The sequence below is a fragment of the Aspergillus luchuensis genome, chromosome 1, assembly GCF_016861625.1.
Source record: "Aspergillus luchuensis IFO 4308 DNA, chromosome 1, nearly complete sequence".
In the NCBI taxonomy this organism is placed as follows: Eukaryota; Fungi; Ascomycota; class Eurotiomycetes; order Eurotiales; family Aspergillaceae; genus Aspergillus; species Aspergillus luchuensis.
This window is the reverse complement of record NC_054849.1, coordinates 1159156-1185692: the sequence shown is the minus strand read 5'-3', so window position 1 is coordinate 1185692 and position 26537 is coordinate 1159156. Positions and strand designations below refer to the sequence as shown.

Sequence of the window (26537 nt, the reverse complement as noted above, 5' to 3'; positions counted from 1 at the left end):
AAATGAGCCTAGGGCTGCATTTATAGTATGACTCTCCGGATCAGACCAAGCAAGTTAGTGATCCGTGGCTGTCGTTCCCGTTCACCCGAATAGGAAGTTATCTAGTGAGGGACCCACTCCTCCAACCCTGGTTTGTTTTTTGATTTCCTCCTCACACCCCGGCTCTGTTGACTATGGTAGAGCAATATGGCAACTGTGATTATTATGCTCAGGGAAGATTTGCCAATCAAACCACTGGTTAGCAATCAGTCACGTTACTTGCACTGATAGCCTAATGTATGTCTTGGGCTTGCTTCTTCAAGAGGCGTTCGCTCGAGTGTCATAAAAGCCAGAGAAAGCGTCTGCCACACAACCCACAAAATCGGACATGATGCATAACATATCGAGTTCCTCCCTTGTCAAATGAGATCTTTGGCCAACGACTCACTGGGCCTCGCGTTTGGTGGTGCCGGCGCTGTCTGAGAGGATGGTGGTTGAGGCGGTGGTAGACGGGTTTACTTTGGTTGTTGTTGTTGGCCTTCTACCGTAGTATAAGTCGCTGGAGTAGCTCAAAGATAAACAGATACCAGCATAACAACTTATCAAAGGCAGTATAACTGCCATGTAGACCAAAAAGGACGTATTCGTCGCCGTAGCAGAATAATCATTTACACTCTCTTTAAACATACAGGTCCAGTAAGGTACTACATCCAGCACTACCCCAAATCCAGTCTAGTTCCTATTCCATCCGCCCGATTTCATTGATCGAAACCAAAAGTTCCGCCCCATCCCCCCACCTGCCATCAACCAATAATCATCACCATTTTTTCACAGCCTACGAAGTAGATAGTAGTATCTACACTGACTCTGATACTGTGTAGTGGATATAATCCATTCATTCATCTATCAAGCCAGCATCTCATCCCCTTACAGTCCATATCATCTGTTCTACCTTGAACTTAAGTCTTTGCCTACCTCCTCTAATCCAGCCATTAACCAATCCGCCAATTAGTCAAGCTATATCACGCAATACCATACTCGAGAAACGTGAACTTCGCTGCATTCTACCAACCAAATACCAAAATGGCCTGGTCCAAAGCAACCATCATCGCGCTGGTAACTCTGCTTGTAACGGGGCCTCCATCGCTGCTTATTTTTCGGTGCAGATGGCGGAGGAAATCTAAACAGGGGAATGATGGGCGTGACACGGGGCATGGGGAAACGAATGGATGGGTGACTAGAAGGGATTCTAGGTATAATGTCCCGAGAGGTGAGTGAGCCTTTCTTCTTTTCTTCCTTGGGAGTATATGCTAGTAAAATTGGGATTGGGATTGATATTTACTTCTAACGGTTGGAGCAGAGGTTTTTGTTTCGCAGAGGGTGATCAGTGAGGTTTGTGTGGGTTATAGAATTGTGGAAAGGGAGGTTGATCCGTGAAGGTGTATATGATATGCGTGGGTAGAGGAGAGTTTTCAGTGGTAATTGTATATTATTTGTTGAATCAAGCGTTGAATCATCGGTGCCTATGACTGTATATAATCTAGCAACCATCTCATCACATCAAAATGACCCTCTCGTTCTGCAGCAGCGGCAGCTCTACGACACACAAATGACAAGTTTGGTCGATCTCCATATGCATTTAGAAGTAACTGGACCATATCGAGATACCCGTGCTCCGCGGCTCCATCAATGGCCAACCTGCCATCAATAGGCGCTGCTGGGGCCGCCACATCCGCCCCCTTGGCTAACAATCGCATGGCAAGACCACAGTATCCGTGCATAGCGGCAGCTTGCAATGCCGTGGCTCCGCGATTCTTTGCTGGGTGGGCATTCACGTCGGCTCCGTGGTCGATCAGTAGATTTGCGATCTCCACTTCTTCGTCCAGGATGGCTAGTTGCAATGGCGTTCCTAGGTTGTCCGTTGCTGGAGTATTTATTTCGGCTCCATTGTCGAGCAATAACTGGACAACGCTTATTCTGGGTCCACTGGCAAACCGCCTGACTGAACGTTGAAGTAGTGTTCCATGGTATAACGTATTGTCGTCACAAATGTAAAGAGCATTTGTGTCCGCCCCAGCGTCAATTAATAGTCGGACCATCTCGAAGTCGGGTGCCCAGTCATTGTCTATCATTATATGAGACATTATTGTTTTGAGTGATCGGGTGTAGTGTTCAGGGCAATACTGTGACATCAATGTCATTATTCTCTTGACAACGTCCGCTTGACCGACTTCTACCGCCGTTTCGAGCGCCGATTCCATTCCTATGAGATTGTTGAAACTAGGGCCATATTCTAATAGCAGATCGATGATATCAAGTGAGCATGTATTTTCAAGGGCGAAACTGAAGGCAGTTGATGAATCATCGTCATGGATATAATCGCTGTTGGGATTTGCGCCACACTTTAGTAATAACTCGATCATTTGGGGGTCTCTCTCTTCAATCGCATGACCCAAGGCGGTATATGCGTCATCTCCGGGAAAGGGAGGCAGGGCGTCGATATCTGCACCATTTTGTGCGAGAAATCGCACGCCATCGAGCCATCCCAAGTACACTGCATACTGAAGGGCTGTTTTGTTTCCGGCACGGAAGCAATTGTTCATGTAGGGTGATGACAAGGGCTTTGAAGGTCGCTCGTTCACGTCTGCACCTGCCTGGACTAATAGACGAAGTGCTTCGAGGTCTTTATTCTGAATCGCAGCATGGAGGGCTGTGAGTCCATCCTCCGGCGCGGCTGGCGCATTCACATCTCCCTTCTTGTCCAGGGTTACCTTGAGACTGACCAAATTACCAGATAATGCTGCCGCTTGCAACGTGGTGATCCCGCCACGGAACCCTGGTTTGGCGTTGATATCGGCTCCCATTTGTAGTAGAATTAAGCCCGTGAGCACCTGTGACGATTCAATGGCGGCTTGCATTGCGGTTCTCCCGTTCTGCCAGCCCGCAGCTGCGTTTATATCTGCCTTTGCTTCCAGCAGTCTCTCCACTACTGTTAAGTTTCCTTGTGCCGCAGCCGCCTGGATCGCCGTCCGGCCAGAGTACTTTCCTGGAGGAGCGTTGACGTAGGCTCCGCGATCGAGCAGCACACAGGTCATCGATAAATCCCCTCTGCCAGCCGCTATCTGTAGCGGGGTATCTCCGAGGTCGGGGCTGATTCTCGAATCCGGATCTGCTCCAGAATCAAGTAGCAGTGACATGAGCTCATTGTCCTCATTGAGGGCTGCGTACTGAATGGCATATGCACAGGGCATGTCGTGTCCCATCATCCGGCCGGGCTCTCCCCAGCGTGCAAACTCGGTTTCCAGCACCTTCAAGCCAAACCGTTCGACACTCGGACAGACATTTGTGCGAGCACCACTCAATAGTAGCATCTGGGCGACTCTGGTATGGTTGCATTTTGCTGCGAGTTCAAGCGGACTTAGCAGAGTCGCACATCGCTCCCTTGAACGTGTCGAGGAGGGATGCCAGTGATCCGGTATGGCATTGACATCGGCACCGGCCTCAATGAGTATGCGGACGACACCCTCGTGGCCATATGCGGCAGCGGCTTGGAGAGCGTTGCCATGCTCTTGTGTATACCAATGTGTCCGGGCGCCAGCCTTGAGCAGGAGGGAAACTGCGCTAAAATGGCCCTTGGAAGCAGCATGTACCAGAGGGAATCCTCTCTTTTCGTCAGAAACGAAGGTTTCTGGATCCGCGTGATATGCTAACAGCAAGGAAAGGAGATCAATGTTATGGTTACACCACAGTGTATCAATGGATTCGGTATATCTGTTATAGACGGCGAAGCTCGACACTGTAGGGGTTGCTCCTTTCGCACAGAGAAGTCCCGCCATATGGATATTGCGGCAATCGACAGCCATCGACAGAAGATTTGACCATCCAACGGAGGGCATCCGTGAATATGAAACGTTGACATCGACACCTCGCGATAGGAGCATCGAAACAAGCTCCACATCTCCCGCCTGTACAGCTGCTGGGATTAATTTGGTCGCAAGGACGTTAACCGTTGGGCATTGCAACTTGAAGACCTCCTTGAAAACCCAGTTGTACTTATTTGCCCCACTCCACCAGAAGACACGTGCGATATCTTCCATAATCATGAGGTTGTTCGTGATAAGAAATACGAACGTGTTGAATACTTGACTCAGGTGCGAGGGATCATCGAGTCCGCCGAGGTCGCTGGAGAGAAGACCCGACATAGATCTATGATCTTCGACTACGTACCGTTTCAGGAACCCAGTCAGTTGGTGGAGATCAATTTGCTGATTCTCTGTGTTAATACGCCGTTGTATAGATAATTTTCGAATGACTGTTAGTGCAGAATGGCCCTTTACAGGTTCAGGGGCTGAAAATATTGAACTATCGAACCCTGGTCCAGAAATACGGTTTTCTTGATCGCTGCCCTGTATTATTGGGCCGAAGACGCTTGGTGGATCATGACTGAAACCAGCGGGAGGAGTCAACAAAAAATTGTCAACTGACGAGTCAATCGGGGATTCCTGAAGAACCCAGTCCTGCAGAAAAAGGTCGAAGACGTTCGTTTCGTTAACGGATGAAACCTCACAAGCGCCTCCCCGAGCCCTATGGTTGACGGCTAAATGGCCCGATTGGCTACATGATTGTCCATCTATCGGATTATATGGTAAGTTGAGCATGTCAGCATGTGCGGCTGGTGTGCTTAATGATCGCACTACCGCAAACTGACTTTGATACTTGAATATTATCCAAGGGAGGTTATCAGTTCGAACCTCCCTCGTCGGGACCAACGACCTCGGCATCAGTCGAGGCGTACGAACCTCCACGCCCTCTGGTGCGCTGTCATTCTCCCCTATTCACCCCATAGCTTCGTGTCAGCCACGCCGCCTATCCCCAACCAGCCCATGAAGACTGGGAAAGCTCACCTTCCAACGCACAGTTAGTAGTATAAGTAACATGTCTTGCCATTTCCCTCTCTGCCTGCTTAGCCGTGTAAATCTTCCCATGCATAAGCACCTCATAATCTTCTTTCCCCTGTAACTTTCGTTTGGCAACCTCTCGCTGCACGAACACCCATGCTGAGGTCGTACCGTTCTTCCTCACCCCCCAAGCTTTGAGCTTCTTCTTGTACTCGGATTCCCTAGTACATGGTGAGCACAGATCGGTATGCGGGCAGTGAATCATACTTTCTGTGGAATCCATGCTTCGCGATCATATGTTTCATCACCCGGTTTAGTGGGTTCTTGCGGTAGAGGGAGGAGACTTCCTCTTTGTGTTTGCTCCATTCAGCATCTTTTGAAGACATGATTAATCTTTGTCCAAAGTACACTGGAGAGAGATCGCGACTGTTCTGATTACTACTGGTGGTTTGAAGGACCTTAAGGTACGAGAGGTTGGCGCAGCTGGCCATCAGCCTCGTGCTCAGCCTCTCGGAACAGGAGACGCTAAAGGTACTTAGTGCAGATACGTAGATTGGATAGAAGCACAGCCACGGGCTTGCGGCCCGGATCCTCTTCCGTCGGGATTGGCGCAGAAAATCGGGGGCTTTCCTCTTGTAAACCAGATAAAGAACCAAAGTGATTAGAAGTTTATTACTATAAACTTTTCGTGATTTGATGTGCTGAGAATTTCAATGATTTCGTTGTAGTCGTCGGATAACAATCAAAATTCTTGGGTTTGGTGTATCGATTTCTTCTTCACGGCATGCAATTGCAGCTCCCGGAATGAATAGTTTTCGGTGTCATCTTGCATCTGCTTAAGATGTTCATCCAACGTACCCACCCTGTCCAACAAGTTCCTGATACGCAATGCTCATACTTAGACTCCAAACCTCGCTGCTTCCGCGTTCAAAATATTCGGCACTTCCTCCTCCAGGCTCTTCTCCTGTGGCTTCCACCCCAAAACCCTCCGTCCTCTCAATGCCTTGCCGCGGGAATTCCAGCCCCAGCTCGCAGCCTCAAAGCCCGCCGGCGACTTAATCGCCTCCTCAAGCGACAGCTCTTTAACTTCCGGCTTCTCTTTCAAAAATCCCAAAGCATGTGCCTGCTCCCCCACTAACTTCGCCAAATCACCCCAGACATGCTCGCCGTTTTCACAGAGAAAGTACCCCTTCTCACCCCAGATCTCCTTGTCAGCCTTCTTACTAGAATCAAGCGCTGCATCAACGAGAGCTCCGAACAATGTGCTCAAATCATAAACGTGCACATTATTCCAACGTGCCAGACCCTTTCCGATTTGAGGGATGTAGCCCTGTTTCAGGATGAAGCTAGCAAGCTCATATGCCTGTCTACCGCGAGAGGATACAGGTCCTCTTCCTTTTCCGTAGATCGTAGGTGGACAAACAATAACTGTCTTCACTGTGTCGGAATGCTCGGTGCCCGTCTTGAGAACGATCTCGTCCACGTTGCGGTGGAACGCATCCGCAGGAAGATTGACAAGTTCACCCACTCCCTCATCGTCGTTGAATTCTTTGTCGTCATGCTCGCCGTGGACTTTCTTCACTTCGGAATCGAAGTATGTCAGGATTCCGGTGCCGCCGGTGTGCAGCCAGTAGCCCGGTCTTTCGGGGGAATGGCCCTCAATCATTCCCTTGGCGATGGCATTGGCTGCGCCGACGTGGTCGGAGGCGTCGGCGGTGTCTATTCCGTCAGCTTCTATAGTCTTTGATACAAACACAATAGAAAAAGATAAGGTAATGGAAAGGAGGAGGGACACTGTGCATACGAAGAACAATATCCGCCCAAGCGGCTTCTTTTACAAGAATCTCCGAATCATCCAGACTGCCAATAACAGTGCGAATATTAGGATATGCCTCGCGAACTCGGCTCGCTTTCTCCTCTGTGCGGATCAAGGCGGCATATTCAAAATTGGGGTGGTGCTGCGAGAGGTAATACAAGGCATCGCCGCCAATGTAGCCGGTCACGCCGGTGATGAAAAGCTTGGTAGGCATATCGATGACCCTTGGGAAGTATTCAGGGGCTGGGTTGTGCTGGCTAACGCACGAAGACCCTGGTGGAGGTGATGTTTAAATGCTTAACTGGTTTGGTGTGGGGCAATCCATTAGTTAGTACATGACTTCATAACTTACAAATCATCAAATAATCATCATCAAAACATTAGCGCTTTTGTGCATACTCAGCCGTGTCCACTCATAATAGCCAATCACAGCACTTAATTTTGGGAATATGCGGGGTGCGAATAAGGCACCGGACGAATTCTAGTATATACCCAGGAAAGTCTCCGGGTGAGCAATAGAGTATGTCTCCGAGTTATCTAGTCAGTATTGGCAAAAGCCGTGACCGGGCTCGGCTATCCAATCGAAAGCTGCTGCTGCATCGGCATTGTCAACGAGCCCTCCTACATAATCATCTTGCGCTGTCCATGGGCCGGAATAGGTAAGATAAAAATCATCGTACAGGGCAGGCCAGGCAGCGATGCTATCGGCATTCGACTCCAACAAAGGGCCTTCTCCGCTTGAAGTCTCTAGCCAGGGATCAGCAGCCTGCGAAGGGCCCTCTTTGCGATCAACAGTCACCCTGCCAAAGTATGGCACGACAATCTCACGACGCTCTCCTTTGTGCAATCCTCGGCTGCTTTTCACTAGGTCTTTCAGCGTGGCATGGCACTGGCCAGATAATGAGCCTGGTTGATCCTCTGACCAGCTGTTCAAAGCGATCAGCGTCCGTTCAATCAGCCCATCATCATAGACTTTCTCGGCGGCTCTTTCCTGTACTGCACCTGCAGCATCGTTCCTCCCATAACCGAGCATATTCAAGAAGACAATCACAGCTGCTGTTAGCGCACTCGGTGCTGATTGTTTGATGCTGTTGTCCGTGCGTGCCGCAGCAGGGTCACTCTCATGCAGGAGAAGATACGCTTCTAGGAGAGTCCTTGCGCTCCTCACACAAGCCATCCGACTATACTCCTGCTTATCGCCTTGGGCTCCTTGCAAGAATAATGGCATGTATGGCTGTGCTTTCAAGCTGTGAACATGAGCCAGGCGGAAAGCCCGAGTGTGCCTGTCTTTTGCATCTCGACATCGTCTAATCTGCTCCAGATCCAGGTATCCGAATGGTAAATGCGCCGTAATCTCATCGATTTTCTCGTCCACTCCTGTGACTGTGGATAATGTAGGACTTTTATCAGACTGCAGGCAATCAATGACCCGACCAGTCAGGATTGACAGGTGTCGGTAATGAAAGTTGACTAATGACTCCTCTTCTGGTGGAGGAATATAAAGATCACAGAGATTCTCGGGTACTGAATATGGCAGGCCAATAAGCAGACTAACCCATCGGTCGGCCGAGAACAACTGCCAGAAAATTGTATCCAGACTATTGGACTTCCGGTGTGTCCGATGGATTCCCGCAAGCTGCAAGAGCGTATTAGCCTTACGATATGTGGCCCACGCACGACGGGGCTGTAAGGAACTCATGAAGCAGAGCCCCAGGCCCATCAAACACTGCAAGCCATATATACTGCCAGCAAGCTCATCATTGTTCAGGATCCAATGTTCTACTGAAGAAAGATAATTTGCAAAGTCACCCGTGCTGAGAGCAAAGCAGAGTAAGAGACTTCCAACTAGAGCTGGATGGCCGGTCTGGAAAGTCCGAATAGCGAACACCTCAAGGCTGGAATCGCCTTCGTCGCCCCAGCTTAGCCCGAACGATTCACGCCAGGAGTTCCACCATCCACTTTTAGTCTTGAAGATTCCGTTCATTTCAGGTTCTGTTGGTAATGCCGCAAGTAGGCCTTTGAGCGCTTCAGCATGTTCAGTGGGCTGATGAGATGGGTAGGTTTTGTTGCGCTTAGATTTTTGACTTGATACTTGCTGAGATGCCTCTTTCTCAACCTCGGGAACTCGACCGATCTGTTCATCTCAGCTTAATCCTGGCCGCTGTACCGTAAGATATCCTACCAATTCATGATTCAAAAGCTTCATGATCGGGGCACGATCACTCTGTATTGAGTCGGCCCCACGTGATGAACCGACGACATCTCGGGCTGGGACATTACTACGAGTCGATTGCAACGATATCTCGATCCTGTTTTGTAGATCTTTCAGAGCCACCAGGACGTCACTGAACTGGCTCGAGCCATGAATGGTCTCCCCGTTGGGTGTGGCTTGCGGCACGGACTGGGTATTTTGATGTCGCGACTTCACTCGGCGACGTTGACGAGATCTATCATTGATCCTAGAGTTCAGATCCAGTGATACGCCTTGTGGAACACATGTAGACCCTCGCCTGTCACAATTGGAGCATACGTCGGATTCCTCCGACGGAAAGATGCAGCGGACTTTCCGACGACGACCTACAGGCGGCCGCGGTCAATGTCAGGGGTTCGGAGACACGCGGAGAAATATTTATCACTCACATGCAGTACAGCTGCGTGTACCCTTTCTCATTTTCCGGTTCTGGATCATCAGGGACGGATTGGTTGACTGGATGGACTGGTTGGACTGGTCCACTTTGTTCGGACGAAGATGAGGTCGGAGTGAAGTTCGGACGAATTGGGGGTGGAGAAAGCGTGGCGAGGATGTCATTCGTCCAAGCCTCTTAGTCCCGAACCATGGAGTCTCTCAACTATCAATGCATGCATATTCTAAAGTGTCCCTACAGTACAAGGTAGTGCTAATTGGTCACTATTATTCTGTTTTCCATATAAATTGGACCACTCTCCGTCAGGGGTCTAATCTGCTGCTAGTAAATCTCGGTTCGTTCTATGAACGCCCAACCCAACCACGCTGTCCCACCCTCGAAACTACCCCAAAGCCTAGTCATGTCTGCGACTATATCTACAAAGCAAGTCCAGGTCATTTCACGACATCCGCTGCAATGTGCAAGTGAAACAGCTGTTTCCGTACTGGAGTCACCATTCGAACTAGGACCCCTAGATCATATGGTCTTACCATTCGTGCCTGTGGATGCTGTCTTTGTTTACAGGAAGCCCATACCAGACGCGAACGCAGACGATAATGCTCTGATCGAAGTTGGCCGTCTCCTAAGAGCGCTTGCTCTTGTGTTGGATTACTACCCACATCTAACAGGCCGTCTGCACTTCGACCCTAGGAGCCATCGCCCCAAGATTGTCAGTCTTGGTTTGGGAGCAGAGCTGCTTGAAGCGCGATGTAGCCTACGACTAGATGACATCAAGAGCAAATCCAACCGCCTTCTCCTCACTGACTTGCCGGATTCTGGAAATGCTCTACTGCCGCCCTTCGACTCGACGATAGAGGGTGTATGTCGAGATCCGATCTTGGCCATACAACATACTCGCTTCGCCTGTGGGAGTGTCGCCCTCGGTATCCGTATACATCATATTGCCTGTGATGCCTGTGGATTCTTTCAATTTGCACGCGACTTGGCACAGCTTTATCGTGCTCTTGGGCCTTCCGGACGAGATGGGAATGTTGTAGGGACACCTATCCTTTCTCCGCCACCAGAGATCCGCTCCTATCTTCGAGATCCGGGTTCCATGACATCGGAAGAGCGCGAATCTGCACTCCAATCAAACCAAACAACATACTACCTAGTTGATGATCCCGGCACAAGCTCCAATACTGAGCCCTCCACTGCAGCAAACAAACCAGCACCACCTCCAGTCCTCGGCCGGGTTCTACGATTCTCCAGTCAGAAGCTCCAAGAACTCAAAGCGCAAGCAACAGATCCCAATGGACAGGACTGGATATCAACCAATGACGCTCTAGTCGCCTACCTATACCAACTCACCTATCGTGCCCGACTCCAGCACCTAATCGCACAAGGAGTACCCGAAACCACCGCGTTCAACCAACTCTCCACCGGTATCTTCTCTTCCATCGACATGCGCGGTCCAACCCGTCTCAACCTCCCACCCAGATACTTCCCCAACTGCGTATACGGCGCATACATGTACCTTCAGCCCCAGACACTGGCCCATGGGCCCCTTTGGAGAGTCGCAAAAGCCTTCCACGACATGTCACATGGCGTAACACCAGAGCAAATGAAACAAAACACACAATGGCTTGCAATCCAGCCAGACAAGAGTCGAATTAGAATGAACTTCGACTTCAACGGCAGCTTCACCACCTCGCAGTGGTGCAAATTTGACATGTACGTGGGGACCGACTTCGATGTGGATCAGCATGGCAATGCAATCCCGCCGGTTGTTGTTTCTCGGCCGTTCACGGATATCTCTCGGGTGGATGGTCTGGCTATGGTCATGGCTTCTGAGGAGCAGGTTTACCGTTTCATGAACACTAGCCCATCGAGTAAGGGTCAATGTGCTGTTTATGTGAACTATACGGTGAGTGAGCCGGTATGGGCTTATTTGGATCAGGATGTGGAGTTTGAGGAGATATGTTGTTCCTAAGTTGGGACTTGTGTATGCCGCATTGTATCTTAGCGACTGCTTTGAATATACTCATCAATCTAGCGGATAGGTAGAATATCATATAGCTTGGACCTGCCACGTCTTGGCCAACACCGACGTTGGTGAGAGAAGAAGGTCGCAAGACAGAACGAGCCGCGACCTTGTCGACGACGGGGAATTCGCCAAGGTAGTGAAGCCCGACGTGACTAATGCCAATTGAATCAGCCACAACATACCGATATCGGACACGATGGAGTTCAGTTCATTGGCAACAAAAAACCCAACCGTTCATGCAATTCTTTATTGCGGTTACAATCACAGTCCCTGCAGTAGCACTGGAACATAGAGAATTAACTAGCATGCTCTTACATCAACTAGCATCATTGGTCTAGTGGTAGAATTCATCGTTGCCATCGATGAGGCCCGTGTTCGATTCACGGATGATGCACTCTCTTTTTTCTTTTTCATTCTTTTATCCCCATCTCACTACCCGTTCCTTAGTATTGTTAATAACATTCCAGTTGCTCCTCTGATTCTACTTTTAGTTTTCTGATAGACCCCAGTGCTACTTAAAACGCCGTAGCTTCATGTGGCATCTCAAAATCTGTTTCAGTTCCTCGACCTCCCGGCCACTTGACTGAGCCGACAGGAGAATATTTGGCTATCCTATGATAATACTAGACAAAATAGAATGTGCTATTTACAGAACCTAGTATGCACCCTTCCGCTTCTTGTACTTGGGCTGGTCAACCGACTCGACTTCTCCAAGAGCAGTTAGCACCGGAGTGGTGTAACTCAATTCCAAGCTTTCCAACTTGCCGCCAGCCGAGTCAAGAGCCCACAGAGTAACCGCCAACCAGTTCGTTCCACGGTAGTTCAGAATTCCCTCAGGGACAGGGAAGCTGGTCTGAGGTCCGATGTTGCTGATGTATTTAGCATACTGGTATCCGTTGACGTAGACCTGCACGCGGTACGGGGATGGCGTAGTGCTGTTGCCGATGTTGAGGAACAGTGGCACATCCCAGCCCTTGGGGAGGTCAAGGTCAAACTTGGCGCTGTAGAAACCAATGCCTGCCTCGGAAAGTCCCTCAAGAGGGCTGGAAGACTTCCAGTTCCCGCTGGGAGGCTCGGGTTGGTGGAAGCCTTGGCGCTCAGCGTAGAGACCACCCTCGTTCAGAGGACCGCGAACCTTGTCTTCGTAGTCTTCACCGCCGAGGTTTCCGGTCAGCTTCCAGCTGATGGCACTGCCCGGACGCCCAGCAAGCAGGAAGTTCAAGATACCACGCGGGGTCTTCATCTCATCCTCACCAACGGTCCAGTTCTCCTCGAGGCCCATGTTGTCGATCACGACGGTGATTACATACGACTTGCCTGCCTGGAGTTGAGGCAATTTGTAGGTGGCGTTGTAGTCGGAGTTAACATAGAGCCCAGTCCAAGAACCGAGGTAGGTTCCGTTCAGCCAGACAGAGCTTCCGAATGCCGAGCCACCCTGTGTATCGATCGAAAAGGTGCTCTCGTTGCCTGTGGCGGTAAAGTGTCCGCGGTAGAGCAAGTAGCCAGTGTGGAAGCCATAATCGGATGAGTACAGAGAGGTAGGAGTCGTCAGAGACCGAAGCGTATTCTTGGTCTGTTTGAGATCCGCGGCAGGCCAGAGAGAATCATCGTAGGAAGACTGGATCTCAGGAAGAGTGTCGACATACTTCCAGTCCAAGTCCTTCAGACTGGGAAGAGAGATATCAGGGGCATTGTATTCGACAGTGGCTGACCAGATCCCGTTCTTGTCGACGGTGTGCGACGTCTTATCTCCATTGATGAATAGATTCTTAGCCGTAGACGGGACACCGATGACTTCAACGGAAGTGGTTGCGTTAAAGTCTGCGGTGAGGTAAAGTCCGCTGCCCTTGAGGTACGCAGTCCGAACAAGGTAGCCCGCTTTGACGATGATGGATGAGGCGACCGCCTCCGGGGTGCTGAAACCTGGTGAAGTGCCATCTGTCGCAAGTTGAGGCACCCAGTAGTTATAGGCAGAGTTTCTGTCTGTTACGAGTTAGCTTAGTGTAACAAAAATAGGTCGGAGTGAGCCTACCAAGGAGAAGAACCTTCAGGTCGCCAACTTGGATGATGCGGCGAGTGGTCGACACATCCCAGCCCACCACAACAGACGAGGAGGTCTGCTTTGACGAGATGCCAGAATCAGATCCTTCGATAACCGTGACATTCGACTTGGTTGAAATGGCAAGCTCGTGGTGCTCACCGGCACCTCCGTAAAGCACGAGAACCTTTCCATCAGCGAACTTCTTCCAGGTAAAGACCTCGGCGGTAGAGTAGATAATGTTCGTTCCAGAGACATTGTAGTCTGTCACGTGAATTTTCGAATCGCGACCATTAAGCGTGAGCGTGCCACCAAGCTGAGGAATAGTCACGGTACCAGCACTGGTAGGAAGACGAAGCTTGTATGATGTTGAATCCTCGCTGCTGTAGTCCGAATGTCTGACCACGAAGAAAGAGCCAGTGCTGTTTCCGAGCAGAGGCGTTACAGTCAGGTCCGTGGTATCAGCATATCCGGAAGTTGTCAGATTGCCAGGACTGGCCGTCAAATAACCCGGAGACACTTTGGCGAAGTTGCCAAGAAGCTTAAGTTCACTATACTTCTCGCGGGTGATGTTGCGGGACTCAGTCACAGCCGAACCATAGTCGTAGGAGGTGTATCCGTTAGGATAACCGAGGTTGCCCCAGTTAGTTCCACCAAAGATCTACCCAAGTTAGCCATATACTAGCCTAGGTTTCGAGCACACATACCATGTACAAGTTCATAATGGCAATCTGAAAGCTAAAGTCGTTCTTATAGAACACTCTTTCGAACTCATTGTTCAGGAGTTCGGAGCACGCAGCGAATCCCGGTCCTCCCCAAGGGTCGTACGAACCACCTTGGAACTGCGAGGTGTTAAACTCGAAATGCTATTCAAGGTACGTATACTGACCTCAACTATCGCATATGGCGTTGTCGGACTTTGCTCAAGATGAAGGGTACGGAAGTTGGTAGGCAGGTCACCCGAGGGCCATACCGTAGGGTTCGCCTGGACAAATTAGCGACGAGCACATTGAGATGCAAGATAAACATACACAGTCGAATCCAAGCCTATAGTTGTCAGCCAGTGTTTTCAATCAAGAACATGCTAAACTCACGGATAGCTATCATGGCCGTAGATGTCAACTGCCCCCTTACCGGTTCCAGGAGCGTTGTTCCCCGAAGCCGAAGCATCGTTGTTGATCAACGGGATCACGACACCGGCATTACGAGCCTGGTCTTCAACGTACTGCATGTACACCGGGTCGGGAAACTCGACACCGCAGCAGCCACTAGTGTACTCATTCTCGGGCTGATACAGGATAATCGGACCGCCATTGGTAATCTGATACTTGGCAATGGTTGCAGCGATGTGAGAAACGTAGCTGTGAAAAAGTCAGCACGCGCCATAGGTCTCCGGGGCGAGTTATGCCATACTTATCAGTAGCTTCCAAGTAGGCCTTGTCGCTTGTGCGGAGAGTGCCATTAACCCTCTGCAACCACCCCGGGAATCCGCCACCGGAACTCTCTGCGTTGATGTACGGGCCCGGACGAGCGAGCAGATAGATACCTGCTTCCGAGGCCGCGTCGAAGAACGGCTCCAGATCAAAAATGCCATCTGCCCTGTATTCCCCGGGTTTTCCTTCAACGAGAGCCCAGTCGACATAGAAGGATACGCAGTTGAATCCTAGCGCCTTGACCTTTTGGAAGATGTCAAGCTGGAGCTCTTTTACTGGTAGTCTAGAGCGATCAAGAAACCCCCGAGTCAACACAAGTACAGAGAGAAGGAAGGGCAGTATTACCGGAATGGGTGGAACTCGCCACTGAATATCATGATTCTTTCGCCATTGATAAAGAGGGATTTATCATCCCAAGTGACCTAGTAGACACCATGTCAGTTGCCAGAAGTGCTGCCATCCAAAGAAGTGCATACGTATTTCTGCAACAGTTCCCGCTTGGCCGGGTCAGAATGCTCCGTGAGAGTAAAGCCATTGATCCGATGCTTAATGGACGCCCCAGCAGCATGTGCAGCCAGCAAGGCAATAGCACAAGCGGAGGAAAGCTTCATGATGCAACACACCCGGGGCGTAAGTAAACGCCAATGGGTCGAAGGGCACGGGGAGTGTCAAATTCCGCGATAGCTCGGGGAAGCATCATGCCAGCAGGCTCCGGGGGAATGAGCCACTTTATTGCCCTCATTCCACCCCCTCAATGTCCGTCCCGACGCTGAATAATGTACGCAGCTGTGAACATAACTAGTCGAGCCATGAGTCGGATCCTAGCAACACCGACATCATCGTAGGAGGGGAAGTGGGACCTGTCGAGTCAATTGGTGGTCTCGAGTGTCTAGCATGGGGTTAGTTGGGCATAGCGTAGCGGGCAGGGTCCGAACAGGGCCGCGATGCTCAAGCAAGCTCGCAGGAAGCCATGAAATTGCAAAGTGAAGCAGGCAACTGGAATGACGATCCTCCACAGGGACGACGCCTCATCCGGTTAGTCTGGCCCGGTTCTCCGCATTGGCTCTCCCGCGCCGGTTAATTGCTTCTCTACTCTCCCGCTCCCCTCTTCTCGTCTGCAACTTGCTCATCTATCCCTCCCTCTATCTGCTGGTCTTTCAGGGAACAGTGACTATCTCATGCAGGAACGTTTAAAGATATGCTTCCTCTCTCCTGACGATCAGATGTCGGTTGGCTTGCTCATAGATGAGCGTTCTCTTTCATGGTGCCCACCCACTGCGGGAGGACCCTGGAGCGAAGCCCAATCAGCCTAAGCTTCCGGATGGCTGACCTGCGGGGTGCCACCGGAGAAACGTTGGTTTCTTGTCCGTGGTGGATACTGCGATCACTGACCTGTCTGGAAGTCTAGTCAGTCATCCTCCAAACTATATGACGAAATCCTTCGCCGCTCGCCAACCGAAATCATGCCACCAGATATGACTGGAGGAACAACTTTTGTATACATCTGTGTCCGAGGACGTGCGCACCCTAAAGGTAAAGTAGCAAGACATGCAAGTTCAAGCAAACAACACAGTTCAGCTGTCCGAGCTTGATTAAATTAGCCGATGGGTCCAGGCCAACTAGCGATACATGCTCTGACATGTCTGCCTTAAGTATCTCCGACCATTGTCCGAAGTCGATTTATTCGAGTGAAATTGTTCAGTCTATCGAATGGGCTTCACCTTTGAACACTAAATGCTCATCTACGTAGGCTTCCGGATATTTGGCTTGCTTCCCGGACATGCCGACCTCAATGACTCTGAGCTCCACAGACAATGAATCACCATAGCAGCCATCAGATAAGAGTTGGACTGTGGCTTGGTTAAGCCACGGCGGATATTCGTTAACCAAGTGAGGGTCTCCAGACGTCATACTCCCTTGAAAGGACTCAACTTCGATTCAATACCATAATACTGGTTGTCAAGCAGCAAACGACTGCAAGGTCAATTTACATGCAATCATGGTGCCGTAACCCCGAGATTTATTCTACCATGATCGTCTATAGTTACATCCAAGCACCAAGCGTGAAGCTCTAAGATGCATGGGTCTGCTCGCATTGACATTGTAGTATCCAGCCAGAGCTTGACATGTCAAACGCGGGAAGAGCAAGCGCAATAAACGAACGAGATCACCAAAACACTCTAATATGCAATACACATCAATATATCATCCAGGATCATCAGGATCCCACTATCTGGTCTGACCTATTGTGTGAGAAGAGCCTATTCTAGAAAGGCAAACGCTCATTTCACTGTCAATTGTCCTTGATACGCAAGTAGCTGTCCGTGCGACGATACTTTCGGCTGGAGGAAGTAGGCTTTGAGCTTCTGAACAATGCTTCGTCGTGAGAAGACCAGAAGGCATTTAGGAAGCTGGACCTTTGGACAATCACACCCCTACTCTGTCCTCACCCATGACACAGGATTTACGATTTCGACAATAAGCAGCCCTGGACGTGAGCCCATCCACTGCTGCTCTCAAGTCTGACACCGTTGCCTCATCGCATAAACTAGACACTAAACTTCCCTGCATAAGTATGTGACGGGCATATGATGCAGCCAACATATGTGCTACCCAAGGTCCTCAGACGCGAGATGCTTGACAGGCATAATTCTCACAGCCCACTACTACAAGCCGTTGATCACGTCAGCTCCACTTTCAGAAACCTTAGAATAGAGCTGACCGATAAGCTTAAATCAGGATCTTGATCTTCTATCAAGATCGGGTACCTTGGTCGCATGGTTCTTTGTAACCAGATATCATGCTGAAAAGCGACAGGTAAACCAGGCATTAGATGCAGAAGAAAGCCTACAAAGCGGATGCCCGCACTACCTTGCATGAGCACACAACACAATCCTAAACTGACTAATACAGCAATATGCCTCGGCTCGCCAGCCATTACCCCGAGGCATCAAGCAAATGAACAACAAACCACTCATACGGCTAAACTTCGGGTACACCGAAGACCGACCGACACTATGCATGCAGCTTACCGGCCATGGCCCACTGCAGCTTCCAGACCACCAAAAACCGTAGTGGCGAAGCATGCCCTCTTTCAAGAATCCAATTAGGACAAGAAGACTGAAGCTAAGACGCTAACCCGCATCACGGAGGTGACTATACCCCGCACTTCCGCTGTAAAACAAATGGCTAATATTGCCTCTCCATAAGGCAATTGGACAGAAGATGAGGGGCTTGATAAGACCAAATCCCTAGACTCGAGTCAACGGGCTTTGTAAAAAGCAAAGTTGGATCATATGATGGTCACTGCGGAAGACTAATTCTTAGAGTGCAGTGTGCATTACTAGCATACTATACCTCAGGAAGGGGAATCATGAAGGATGGCTAGAGTTTATTCTTCTGGCCTGTTACACATATGCGCCTTTAGAGTTCTCTCCTAGATGACACCCCTTTCTACTATACTCGAACATCTCGCACTGCAAGCAACCCTCTTAGGACAACAAGTAACGACGCCCCTATGAATGGAGGGCGAGAAGGTTCAAGCAAACACAAAATAACCAATAAGATGAAATACTATAGGAGGGGAACTGCAATAGTCGATCTATATGGCATGCTACTATGATGCAGATCTGCAAGGGTCAAGATAAAGAGCACATAACTTAGTTCTAGTTATGAACAGGCTGGCGGGGTTGTGTAACACAGTAAATGACGGAAACAGCATTTGAATGATCATTCTCTCTCTGTCCTCAAGACTGCTCTTATCATATACCAGAGATCAATCTAACGAATAAGGACATCTCACTCCTCATCTCGCATCTCTAGTACTATAGTTACCTTGAATAACAGATCCTACCACTGCATAATCGTGCATCGGTCCACGGCCACCACCTATCTAAAACACCTAAAAGCGTAGTACTACGCAGCTAGACTTAGATGCAGCAGCAAGTATCCCAGTACGTAGGAAACATAGTTTCGGCGTATAATAGATGGACAAGGAATGAACCATTCATCACGTGTAGCGTGCGGGGAGAGAAGAGGGGGTTTGCTGGGACAAGACAAAAAGAGGAGCTGTGAAGTAAGTAGTTACAAAGAGAATCCATTTTAAAGCCAAGGTAGCCCCTCCTCCCCCATCTATCTCTCTACTCTTTATTTCTTCTCCTGAATAAAGGCGTCACGTCACCCCTTACGTCTATCACTTGTTCTTTTGTCTCACATCTGTACAACAACATCCACACGCATCCTACCCACCTGGCATATACCCTTCCAATCGCAAGATTCTGAAGTATACCCTCAATTAAATAAACACAATGACCATCACTGAACCCACCACCTCCCTCCCCTCGCACCAACGCGCCGCCGTCCGACAAGGCACCGGCCCGACCTCCACAACCACCATCTCAACCATCCCCGTCGAGAGACCCGGCCCAGGCCAAATCCTCGTGAAAATCACCTGGACGGGTCTCTGCGGCTCCGACAAGGGCCTCCTGCACGATGAATGGGCCGGTTTCGGGGTAAGTATGAGGCCCGAGGCCAAGGGGATCGCCGGCCACGAGGGGGTTGGTAGAGTAGTTGCCGTAGGCGAGGGGATGGAGAAGCGATGGAAGATCGGTGACCGAGCGGGAATTAAGTGGATCGCGAGTGTGTGTGGGGAGTGTGAATTCTGTTTGACGGGAACGGGTGAAGTGAATTGCATCAATCAGAAGAATAGTGGGTTTACGATGCCGGGGACGTTTCAGGAATATTGTCTTGCCGATGGACGGTATGCGTCTAGGATTCCGTATGGGGTGAGTGATGAGGAGGCTGGGCCGATGATGTGTGGGGGGTTGACGGTTTATGTGGCTTGTAAGAGGTTAGTAATTTCTCCTCTTGCTCTTGAGTGAGGGCTTGGTCTGATGAATGATGGTTCAGGTCGAACGTCAAGGCTGGACAGTGGATTGTCCTCCCTGGTGCTGGAGGTGGGCTTGGTCACTTGGCTATTCAGTTTGCGCGGGCCATGGGCATGAGGATCATTGCTATTGATAGTGGCGAGGAGAAGCGCGAGCTGTGCCAGCGGCTTGGGGCAGAGGTGTTCATCGATTTCCAGCAGACGCCCGATGTGGCGGCAGAGGTCATGAAGGTCACCAAGTATGGTGCTCATGGCATTATTGTGACAGCGGCCACCAAGGCTGTTTATGCGGCGGCACCGGGGTATCTTCGGCCAAATGGCACGATGGTGGCTATTGGGTTGCCCAATGATCCTACGATCTTGGCTGGTGCACCGCCGCTGATGATAGCACTCAAGAAACTGAACATCGTGGGATCCATAACTGGTACTTTGCAAGACACCCAGGAGGCGCTGGAGTTTACTGCAAGAGGCATTGTTCATGTGAGTATTGTTGTAAACCTTGTATGACGTGGATTGTGCTGACGGGTAATAGCCTGTTCTAACCAAGGGCAAATTGGAGGACTTGGACTCATGGGTCGATAAGATGGCCAAGGGCCAGCTGGCTGGTCGTACTGTCCTTCAAGTGAGCAGTGATAACTGAGTCCAGCATCAAGGTATCAGTTGCCTGGAACACTTGATCCACGAACTTTTTGATTGGTTTGTGTACTGCAGAACAAAGCAAGAAACCTGGTCATTCCTGTTTCATGTGAGCTCTCGAACTTAGGGTCCATTGCTCCCTAAAGACATCAAATAAATTGTATATGCCGAAATAATATTCCAAAACAGCCAATGCTTTTCATTCAGATAACTGCCGTATATGCAAACAAACACCTAAAATTATACAGTCGTGTTAAAGCGGTCCTCCTCGTCACCAGCCTTCGAATACGTCTCGCGCGTGTCCATCTGTTCCTGCTCATCCTCGCCCAGCTGCAGGTTCTCACGCTTGATCACCTCTTCCTCCGTCTCGACTGGAGCCGTAGCTGGAGTCTCCTCTCCGTTGACAGCCTCAGTGGCAGGAGTAATCGGCGTCGACGACTGGGCAGCTCGCTTTTGTGTGGTGTTCACCAGGGGAGTGTCATCGTTGAACAGACGCTGAAGCATGGCGCGACGGTCCTCCTTGGGAAGCATGAGGTTGACGGAGTGCAGGGACCGCCAAAGAGGCAGGGTCATCCGCTCACTAGTATTTCGTTAGCTTGTCTGCAACAACTTATGATAGTCTGAAAGATGTCACTTACTGGAAAGTCTCGTCGGCATCCGGCTTGATGTGCAGGATACTGCAGCCCATGGGAATGTCTCTGACCCGCTCGCCGATCTCTCCAAGCTCCGTCCAGCTATCACCGTCGACCTTGGGGAACATCTCCACGAGCAGTCTGTGCAGAGTCTCCTTCTTGGTCAGTGTGACGGCTCTAGCAGGGCCCAACCAGGGGTTGAGAATCCTCAGTCCGTCAGTCTGAATGCGCCAGCGGCAGACCTCAGGACGCTGCACATCTTGGCGAACGAACATCTTGACACCGCAGTGCACAAACTTCATGCCTTGCTTCTCGTTCGCGGTCAAGATGTCGCGGGCCAGAGAGCTGGTGTAGTAAATGGTGCGAGCCGGGATTGCCTCCGCGTTGCGCACCATGAAACGGTCCCGAGGGAAACGCTCAGAGATCTCGTAGAACTTGTAGATCGGGTCGAGCTCTTCCTGGTTGGGATCCAGATACTTGAAGGGCTCCTCGATAGGCTGGCCGTTCTTGCGCTTCTGAGGGGCAGCTTGCGGCTGAGCCTCTGCGGGAGCGGGCTTCGCGGACTCAGCAGGAGCAGGAGTCGCGTCAGAGGTCTCGACAGTATCGGACTCGACCACGGGCGCAGGGGCATGAACAGGGCGGTCACCCAAGACAACTTCGGAGCCGTCCTCGAGTTTCGTCCTCTTCGCCGGAAGCTCGTCTTCCAGGCTGTCTGCATCCCTCTTGGCGGGGGAGATCTGGTCAGTAGCAGAGTAGGGGATCTGGTGGGTAGCCTGGGCAACGGATGCGTTCTTTTCGGCTTCCTTCTCAGCCTCCTGGTCAGGAGCAACCAAGTCGTCCAGCGCGCTGATCTTTTCCAGAGGCTGGCCGTCTCCATTCTTCTGCTTGAAGTCGAGCTCTTCCGTCAGGGCAGCAATGGAAGCCTTGGGGATGACCTTGGAGGAATCCTCAGGCTTGGCACGGATTTCAGACACCTTCTCCAAAACGGTAATGAAGAAACCGCCAGTGTCTTGCATGTGGGGGTAGATACGGATACACCTGTCGAGGGGCAGATCCTCCGTAGGGGGGAACATGCCCTCAGCAACCCGGCCAAGGCCACTGATACCCTCGCGCTCCTTGCGCTCTTCGACCTCCTTCCAGCTGTTGTACATGCGACCCTCACGGTCCATGACCTTCCATGTCTTCAAACCAGAGGCTCTCTTCAGGCCTGGAAGCTCATTGCTGCAGTCGAGAATGCGGACATTGGCCGAGCCGCAGCGCTCCAAAGCGCTAGCAATGACGGCTTCGTTCTCGATGGGGTTCATACTGCAAGTGGAGTAGACCACACGGCCACCGACCTTCAACATCTGCAGAGCGCGGACAAGGATCCGGACCTGAGTGGCGTACAATCCCAGAGCGTTGTTGTAGTTCCAGTCCTTCCAGACACCCCAGTTCTTTCTCGCCGTTCCGTCACCGGTGCAAGGCACATCAGCCAGGATGCGGTCAAACTTGAGGTATTTGTTCTTGACGGGCTTTCCTTCCGGAGCGGGCTCCGGAGGCAGCTTGATCGAGGGGAACATCGTGGCATCGTGGTTCGTCACAATCAAGTTGGGTGAGCTCAGTCGCTTCATCTGGTGGATCAACATGTGGGCGCGCTTGTAGTCGGCGTCGTTGGCGATGAGCAAGCCGGTGGTTCGGCCATCGTCACCCAGACCTTCCGGTCCCATAGGTTCGGCGGAAGCGGTACCCTCAGCCACCTTCGCGGTCACTTGTTGCATAGATTCCTCCTCGCCGGCGTGGATCATCTCCATGAGCTGCGCGGACTTGCTACCAGGGGCAGCACACATATCCAGAACGGTCATGCCAGGCTTGACGTCAAGCAGAAGAGGAGGGATCATGCTGACTACCTCCTGTCTGCTGATGTTGCCGACCTCGGTCTCGGCGACGAGGAATTTCTGGAACGAAGCGAAGGGGGCGAAGCGCCGAACGACCTGCTTGGGGGTGGTCATGGACCAGGCGAGTTGGTCGGGGTACCAGGGAACGGGACGGGGAGGCTCGACATCTTTGCCCTCGTATTTGATCGAAGTAATTTCGGGGATGTAGAAGTTCTTGAGCTTTTCCTGGACGGCTAGCGCATGGCTTGAAGCGAATATCAGTTGCATTGACTCGAACGATATCGCAGGAGCTGCTATAGTCCAGCGCAAGGATAAATAACGTACCCACGAGACCCGGTGAAACGGAAGCTGTTGGGAAGATCCCTCCTGATGGCCTCCCAGAAAGCCTCCCTCTCCTCCTCGGGGATAAATCCCTGCTCGTTGTAGTAGCTTTCGAACTTGGCGTTTTCCCTGGCGACTTGCTGCCAGTTTTGACGTTCGCGACCGCCGCCGCCCTGCCGAGATAATGAAGTTAGTCCCCACCCACGATGGAAAGCAAATGCAAAATTGACGAGATAATTATAATCTCCCGGACATGCAAATTGCCTTACATACCTTCTTTCCACGCTTACCCATGATGTTCAAGATTAATTGCGATGCGAAAGAACCAGACGAGCTTCCGCAATTTCTCCGCTGCAGAAATCAATCCATTGCCAATCGCGCCTCCAATCCGCCCGCCATTATGTAAACCCGTCCCGCCATGGAACATCCTCGGGCCGGTACACTAACCGGATGTAGTTAGCCGTTATTCATTCGGATGGACTCACCAGTTGATGATCGCTCTTGCAACCAGAGACCCGACCAGACACAAGCTTGTCTTCGGGGAAATGACCAGCTGCATAGATTGGACGCCAATGTGCACAGGAAATGATGAACTCCGAATATGTACTTATCTACGATCATTCCCAGGGTTAGGTTATAATCACCGATCTGGACGGAATATGTAGCTGGAGCAGTGTCTGTGCAGTACCCTAGGAGCACAGCAGGATAGAACCAATTTCAAGCGCCACTTAGGCCAACCAGGCTCACTTCATTATGCTCCGAAGTTCCTTGGCCTTATCAAATGCTGTCGGCCAGATAATGAGTGCAGGTAGCCCTTGCATTGATTGGCGTCAATATTTCCTATGCCAGCAAAGCAATCACCGCCTCTGATGCGGGCGTGCCTCTTAAGCGGTCATTGTCCGGAGAGCTCAAATCCGTGGGAACTCAATGTCGTCTAAATGTGCAATTGTATCGGGGAGAGAAAATGGATACAGAGTTGTCGGTCTACTCAACTTTCTCCGAGGAAACCACCGAGCAAGAAGATGATAGTATATACTACCCGGAAGGAGGTCTCCAGGCATGGCTGGTGGTCTTCGGCGCATGGTGCGCTATGGTCCCAGCCTTGGGCTTGATGAACACTGCGGGGACGCTCCATATCTGGACCAGCACCCATCAGCTCAGAGACTACCCGGAGTCGAGCTATGGCTGGATTTATGGTGCATATGGATTCTTCCTTTACTTCGCAGGGGCCCAAAGTGGTGCGTACTTCAGCATCAAGCTTTGAGTATGACCGGCTAATCATCTTATTGACTGTTACAGGGCCAATCTTGGATACATGGGGCCCAACCTACATCATTCTTCCAGGGTCCGTCGGCATGGTAGTATCGTTGGTATGCCTCAGTTTTAGTAAAGGTAAGATCCCGAGAGAATAACAGCAGCATCGCAACTGACTATGTGTAGAATACTATCAGATCTTCCTGTCTTTCAGCGTTTTGGGAGGAATATCGGCTAGTGCTCTGTTCACTCCGGCTGTTGCAGCAATCGGCCATTGGTTCAACGTCCGTCGAGCATTTGTCACTGGACTTGCTTGCACAGCTGGAGGACTCGGGGGTGTGATCTTCCCTGCGATCATCTACTTCAATGCGCCAAAGATCGGATTTGGCTGGTCGATCCGGATCATTGCACTCCTGAGCCTCGTCCTCTGTGCTATCGCGTGTCTTCTGATCAGGACCCGGCTACCTCTCGGCAAAGAAACCGGAGGCAGTGCGCTAGCAGATTTCAAAGCACTGAAAGATCCCAAGTACGCCGTCACCACAGCCGCAATATTTCTTGCTGACTTTGCCGTGTTCGTACCAAACACATACCTTTCTTCATATGCAGTCCACGTGGGGTTGAGCAACACAGTTTCATACTTGTTGCTTGTCTTCCTGAACATCGGACTGATCCCTGGCCGTCTGTTACCGGGTCTAGCTGCTGATCGCTTAGGGAGGTTCAACATGATGGTTGTTACCTCCCTTGTATGCTCAATATTGACCCTTGCATTGTGGTACAAGTCTGGAAGTAGCTTGGGCGCAATTGTCTGTTATGCCGTACTGTTTGGCTTCTGGAGCGGAGCTGCCATGAGTCTGTCCCCGGTCTGTATCTCACAGATCTGTGCAACTGAGGACTACGGAGCGCGGACGGGCACAACGTATACCATCGCCAGTCTCGGCGTACTCACGGGGATTCCGATCGCCGGTGCAATCATCCAGCGCGATCATGGGCAGTACGGCGGGCTCATCATCTTCGCGGGTGTGCTGTATCTCGCGGCAGCAGCAGTGTTTGCCGTAGCTCGGGCGATTTGCAGGGGTTGGTCGTTGAAGACCCGATTCTGACCAGGGTTCTTCGCTCGGAGAAGAGCTTAGCCAGTCTCAGCCATCCCGGGCCTGCCCCGTGCGTGGCTTAGCAGGGCTGAGTGGAAGCATCACTGCGATAAGCAGCGTGGTATACATGAAAACAGGTAGTGCGGAGTTCAAGCAACAGCCTCTCTTGCTGTTATTTGCTTTTGTTGACAGGTGGAAGGCTCCGTATAACCGAAGCAAAATCATCCTTCTAGGTGACAGTGTGTCCAAGGAGCAGACCAGCCCGTTAGTTCCCTAACTAGTGCCTAGCATCCCTGTCGAGCTCAGCTCCGCGACTCAGCGGTCTGGTCGTTGAGCCTCCATAACAGTGTCAATAGCAGTCACAATCCGCCAAAGAATTCACTCTGGCCTGATCAGCCGCACAATCAAACTACCTAGTCCGTCGTTAGTGTTTTAGACCAAGGAATGGGAGCACCAATACCTACTAGTCACCATCATCCCAGCCCAATAAGTAGAAGCCGCAGCTGAACATAATTTAACTAACGGGATTGGCCAAGCAATGCACCCTATGCGATTGAGACAGTGGCTGGAAATGAAACCATTTCGACCCGAAAAACACGGGCTCTAGAAAAGCTTAGATTGCATTGTTAGTGTCGTGTATTGTTGCTAAGTTTGTTCACATGGATAGACGGACCCTATCTATCTAGGCACACTAGGCAGAACCGACGCCCAAAAACCGCGCTCAATCAATCAACCCGCGAGCGAGCCCTGATCGTGATCCACGCCCGTGTTTTCCCTCCCGCGATGCCCCTAAACACGATCTCGTTACCTAAATATCCACCCTTCAACCTTCATGTCTCAACCTTCAATACGAACTACCATCTCTTCTTTCGGAATTAATCACCGCGCATCCTCATATAATATTTTTGTCTACCTTAAGACCAAGAAACCAAGAAAACCTAAAACAACCCCCCACCCCTTCACCATCTTGACTGCTGCAAGCCCTCGCTTACGCCCTTGACAACAACCCTGA

General features: G+C 50.9%; 8 protein-coding genes and 1 non-coding gene across 9 annotated transcripts; 4 read left to right on the top strand and 5 right to left on the bottom strand.

Moving 5' to 3' along the window:
* Nucleotides 1–1502: 1502 nt before the first annotated feature.
* AKAW2_10401S (uncharacterized protein) lies at nucleotides 1503–5263 on the bottom strand (the record flags this gene model as incomplete). The annotated part of the gene is made up of 3 exons (XM_041686780.1): nucleotides 1503–4810; nucleotides 4884–5098; nucleotides 5145–5263. The coding sequence occupies 3 exons, from the start codon at nucleotides 5261–5263 to the stop codon at nucleotides 1503–1505; spliced, it is 3642 nt and encodes a 1213-aa protein (XP_041537121.1).
* A 512-nt stretch (nucleotides 5264–5775) lies between these two features.
* On the bottom strand, nucleotides 5776–6907 carry AKAW2_10400S (uncharacterized protein; the record flags this gene model as incomplete). The annotated part of the gene is made up of 2 exons (XM_041686769.1): nucleotides 5776–6596; nucleotides 6682–6907. 2 exons carry the CDS (start codon nucleotides 6905–6907, stop codon nucleotides 5776–5778), a joined length of 1047 nt encoding a protein of 348 aa, XP_041537120.1.
* Nucleotides 6908–7234: 327 nt separating this feature from the next.
* Nucleotides 7235–8899, bottom strand: AKAW2_10399S (fungal specific transcription factor domain-containing protein; the record flags this gene model as incomplete). Its single annotated transcript, XM_041686756.1, has 2 exons — nucleotides 7235–8827; nucleotides 8876–8899. The coding sequence occupies 2 exons, from the start codon at nucleotides 8897–8899 to the stop codon at nucleotides 7235–7237; spliced, it is 1617 nt and encodes a 538-aa protein (XP_041537119.1).
* A 782-nt stretch (nucleotides 8900–9681) lies between these two features.
* On the top strand, nucleotides 9682–11310 carry AKAW2_10398A (uncharacterized protein; the record flags this gene model as incomplete). Its single annotated transcript, XM_041686745.1, has 1 exon — nucleotides 9682–11310. The coding sequence occupies one exon, from the start codon at nucleotides 9682–9684 to the stop codon at nucleotides 11308–11310; it is 1629 nt and encodes a 542-aa protein (XP_041537118.1).
* Nucleotides 11311–11687: 377 nt separating this feature from the next.
* AKAW2_t10014A lies at nucleotides 11688–11758 on the top strand. Its single transcript has one exon. It is a non-coding gene; the product is annotated as a tRNA-Gly (tRNA).
* Nucleotides 11759–12019: 261 nt separating this feature from the next.
* AKAW2_10397S (glycoside hydrolase family 35 protein) lies at nucleotides 12020–15446 on the bottom strand (the record flags this gene model as incomplete). The annotated part of the gene is made up of 9 exons (XM_041686734.1): nucleotides 12020–13347; nucleotides 13397–14063; nucleotides 14110–14244; nucleotides 14292–14387; nucleotides 14434–14449; nucleotides 14497–14763; nucleotides 14816–15118; nucleotides 15181–15257; nucleotides 15312–15446. 9 exons carry the CDS (start codon nucleotides 15444–15446, stop codon nucleotides 12020–12022), a joined length of 3024 nt encoding a protein of 1007 aa, XP_041537117.1.
* Nucleotides 15447–19142: 3696 nt separating this feature from the next.
* AKAW2_10396A (zinc-dependent alcohol dehydrogenase) lies at nucleotides 19143–20360 on the top strand (the record flags this gene model as incomplete). Its single annotated transcript, XM_041686723.1, has 3 exons — nucleotides 19143–19684; nucleotides 19744–20200; nucleotides 20253–20360. 3 exons carry the CDS (start codon nucleotides 19143–19145, stop codon nucleotides 20358–20360), a joined length of 1107 nt encoding a protein of 368 aa, XP_041537116.1.
* A 236-nt stretch (nucleotides 20361–20596) lies between these two features.
* Nucleotides 20597–23477, bottom strand: AKAW2_10395S (tRNA (cytosine-C5-)-methyltransferase; the record flags this gene model as incomplete). The annotated part of the gene is made up of 4 exons (XM_041686712.1): nucleotides 20597–20936; nucleotides 20995–23106; nucleotides 23187–23356; nucleotides 23457–23477. The coding sequence occupies 4 exons, from the start codon at nucleotides 23475–23477 to the stop codon at nucleotides 20597–20599; spliced, it is 2643 nt and encodes an 880-aa protein (XP_041537115.1).
* Nucleotides 23478–24147: 670 nt separating this feature from the next.
* On the top strand, nucleotides 24148–25537 carry AKAW2_10394A (uncharacterized protein; the record flags this gene model as incomplete). Its single annotated transcript, XM_041686701.1, has 3 exons — nucleotides 24148–24421; nucleotides 24483–24575; nucleotides 24624–25537. 3 exons carry the CDS (start codon nucleotides 24148–24150, stop codon nucleotides 25535–25537), a joined length of 1281 nt encoding a protein of 426 aa, XP_041537114.1.
* Nucleotides 25538–26537: the final 1000 nt, after the last annotated feature.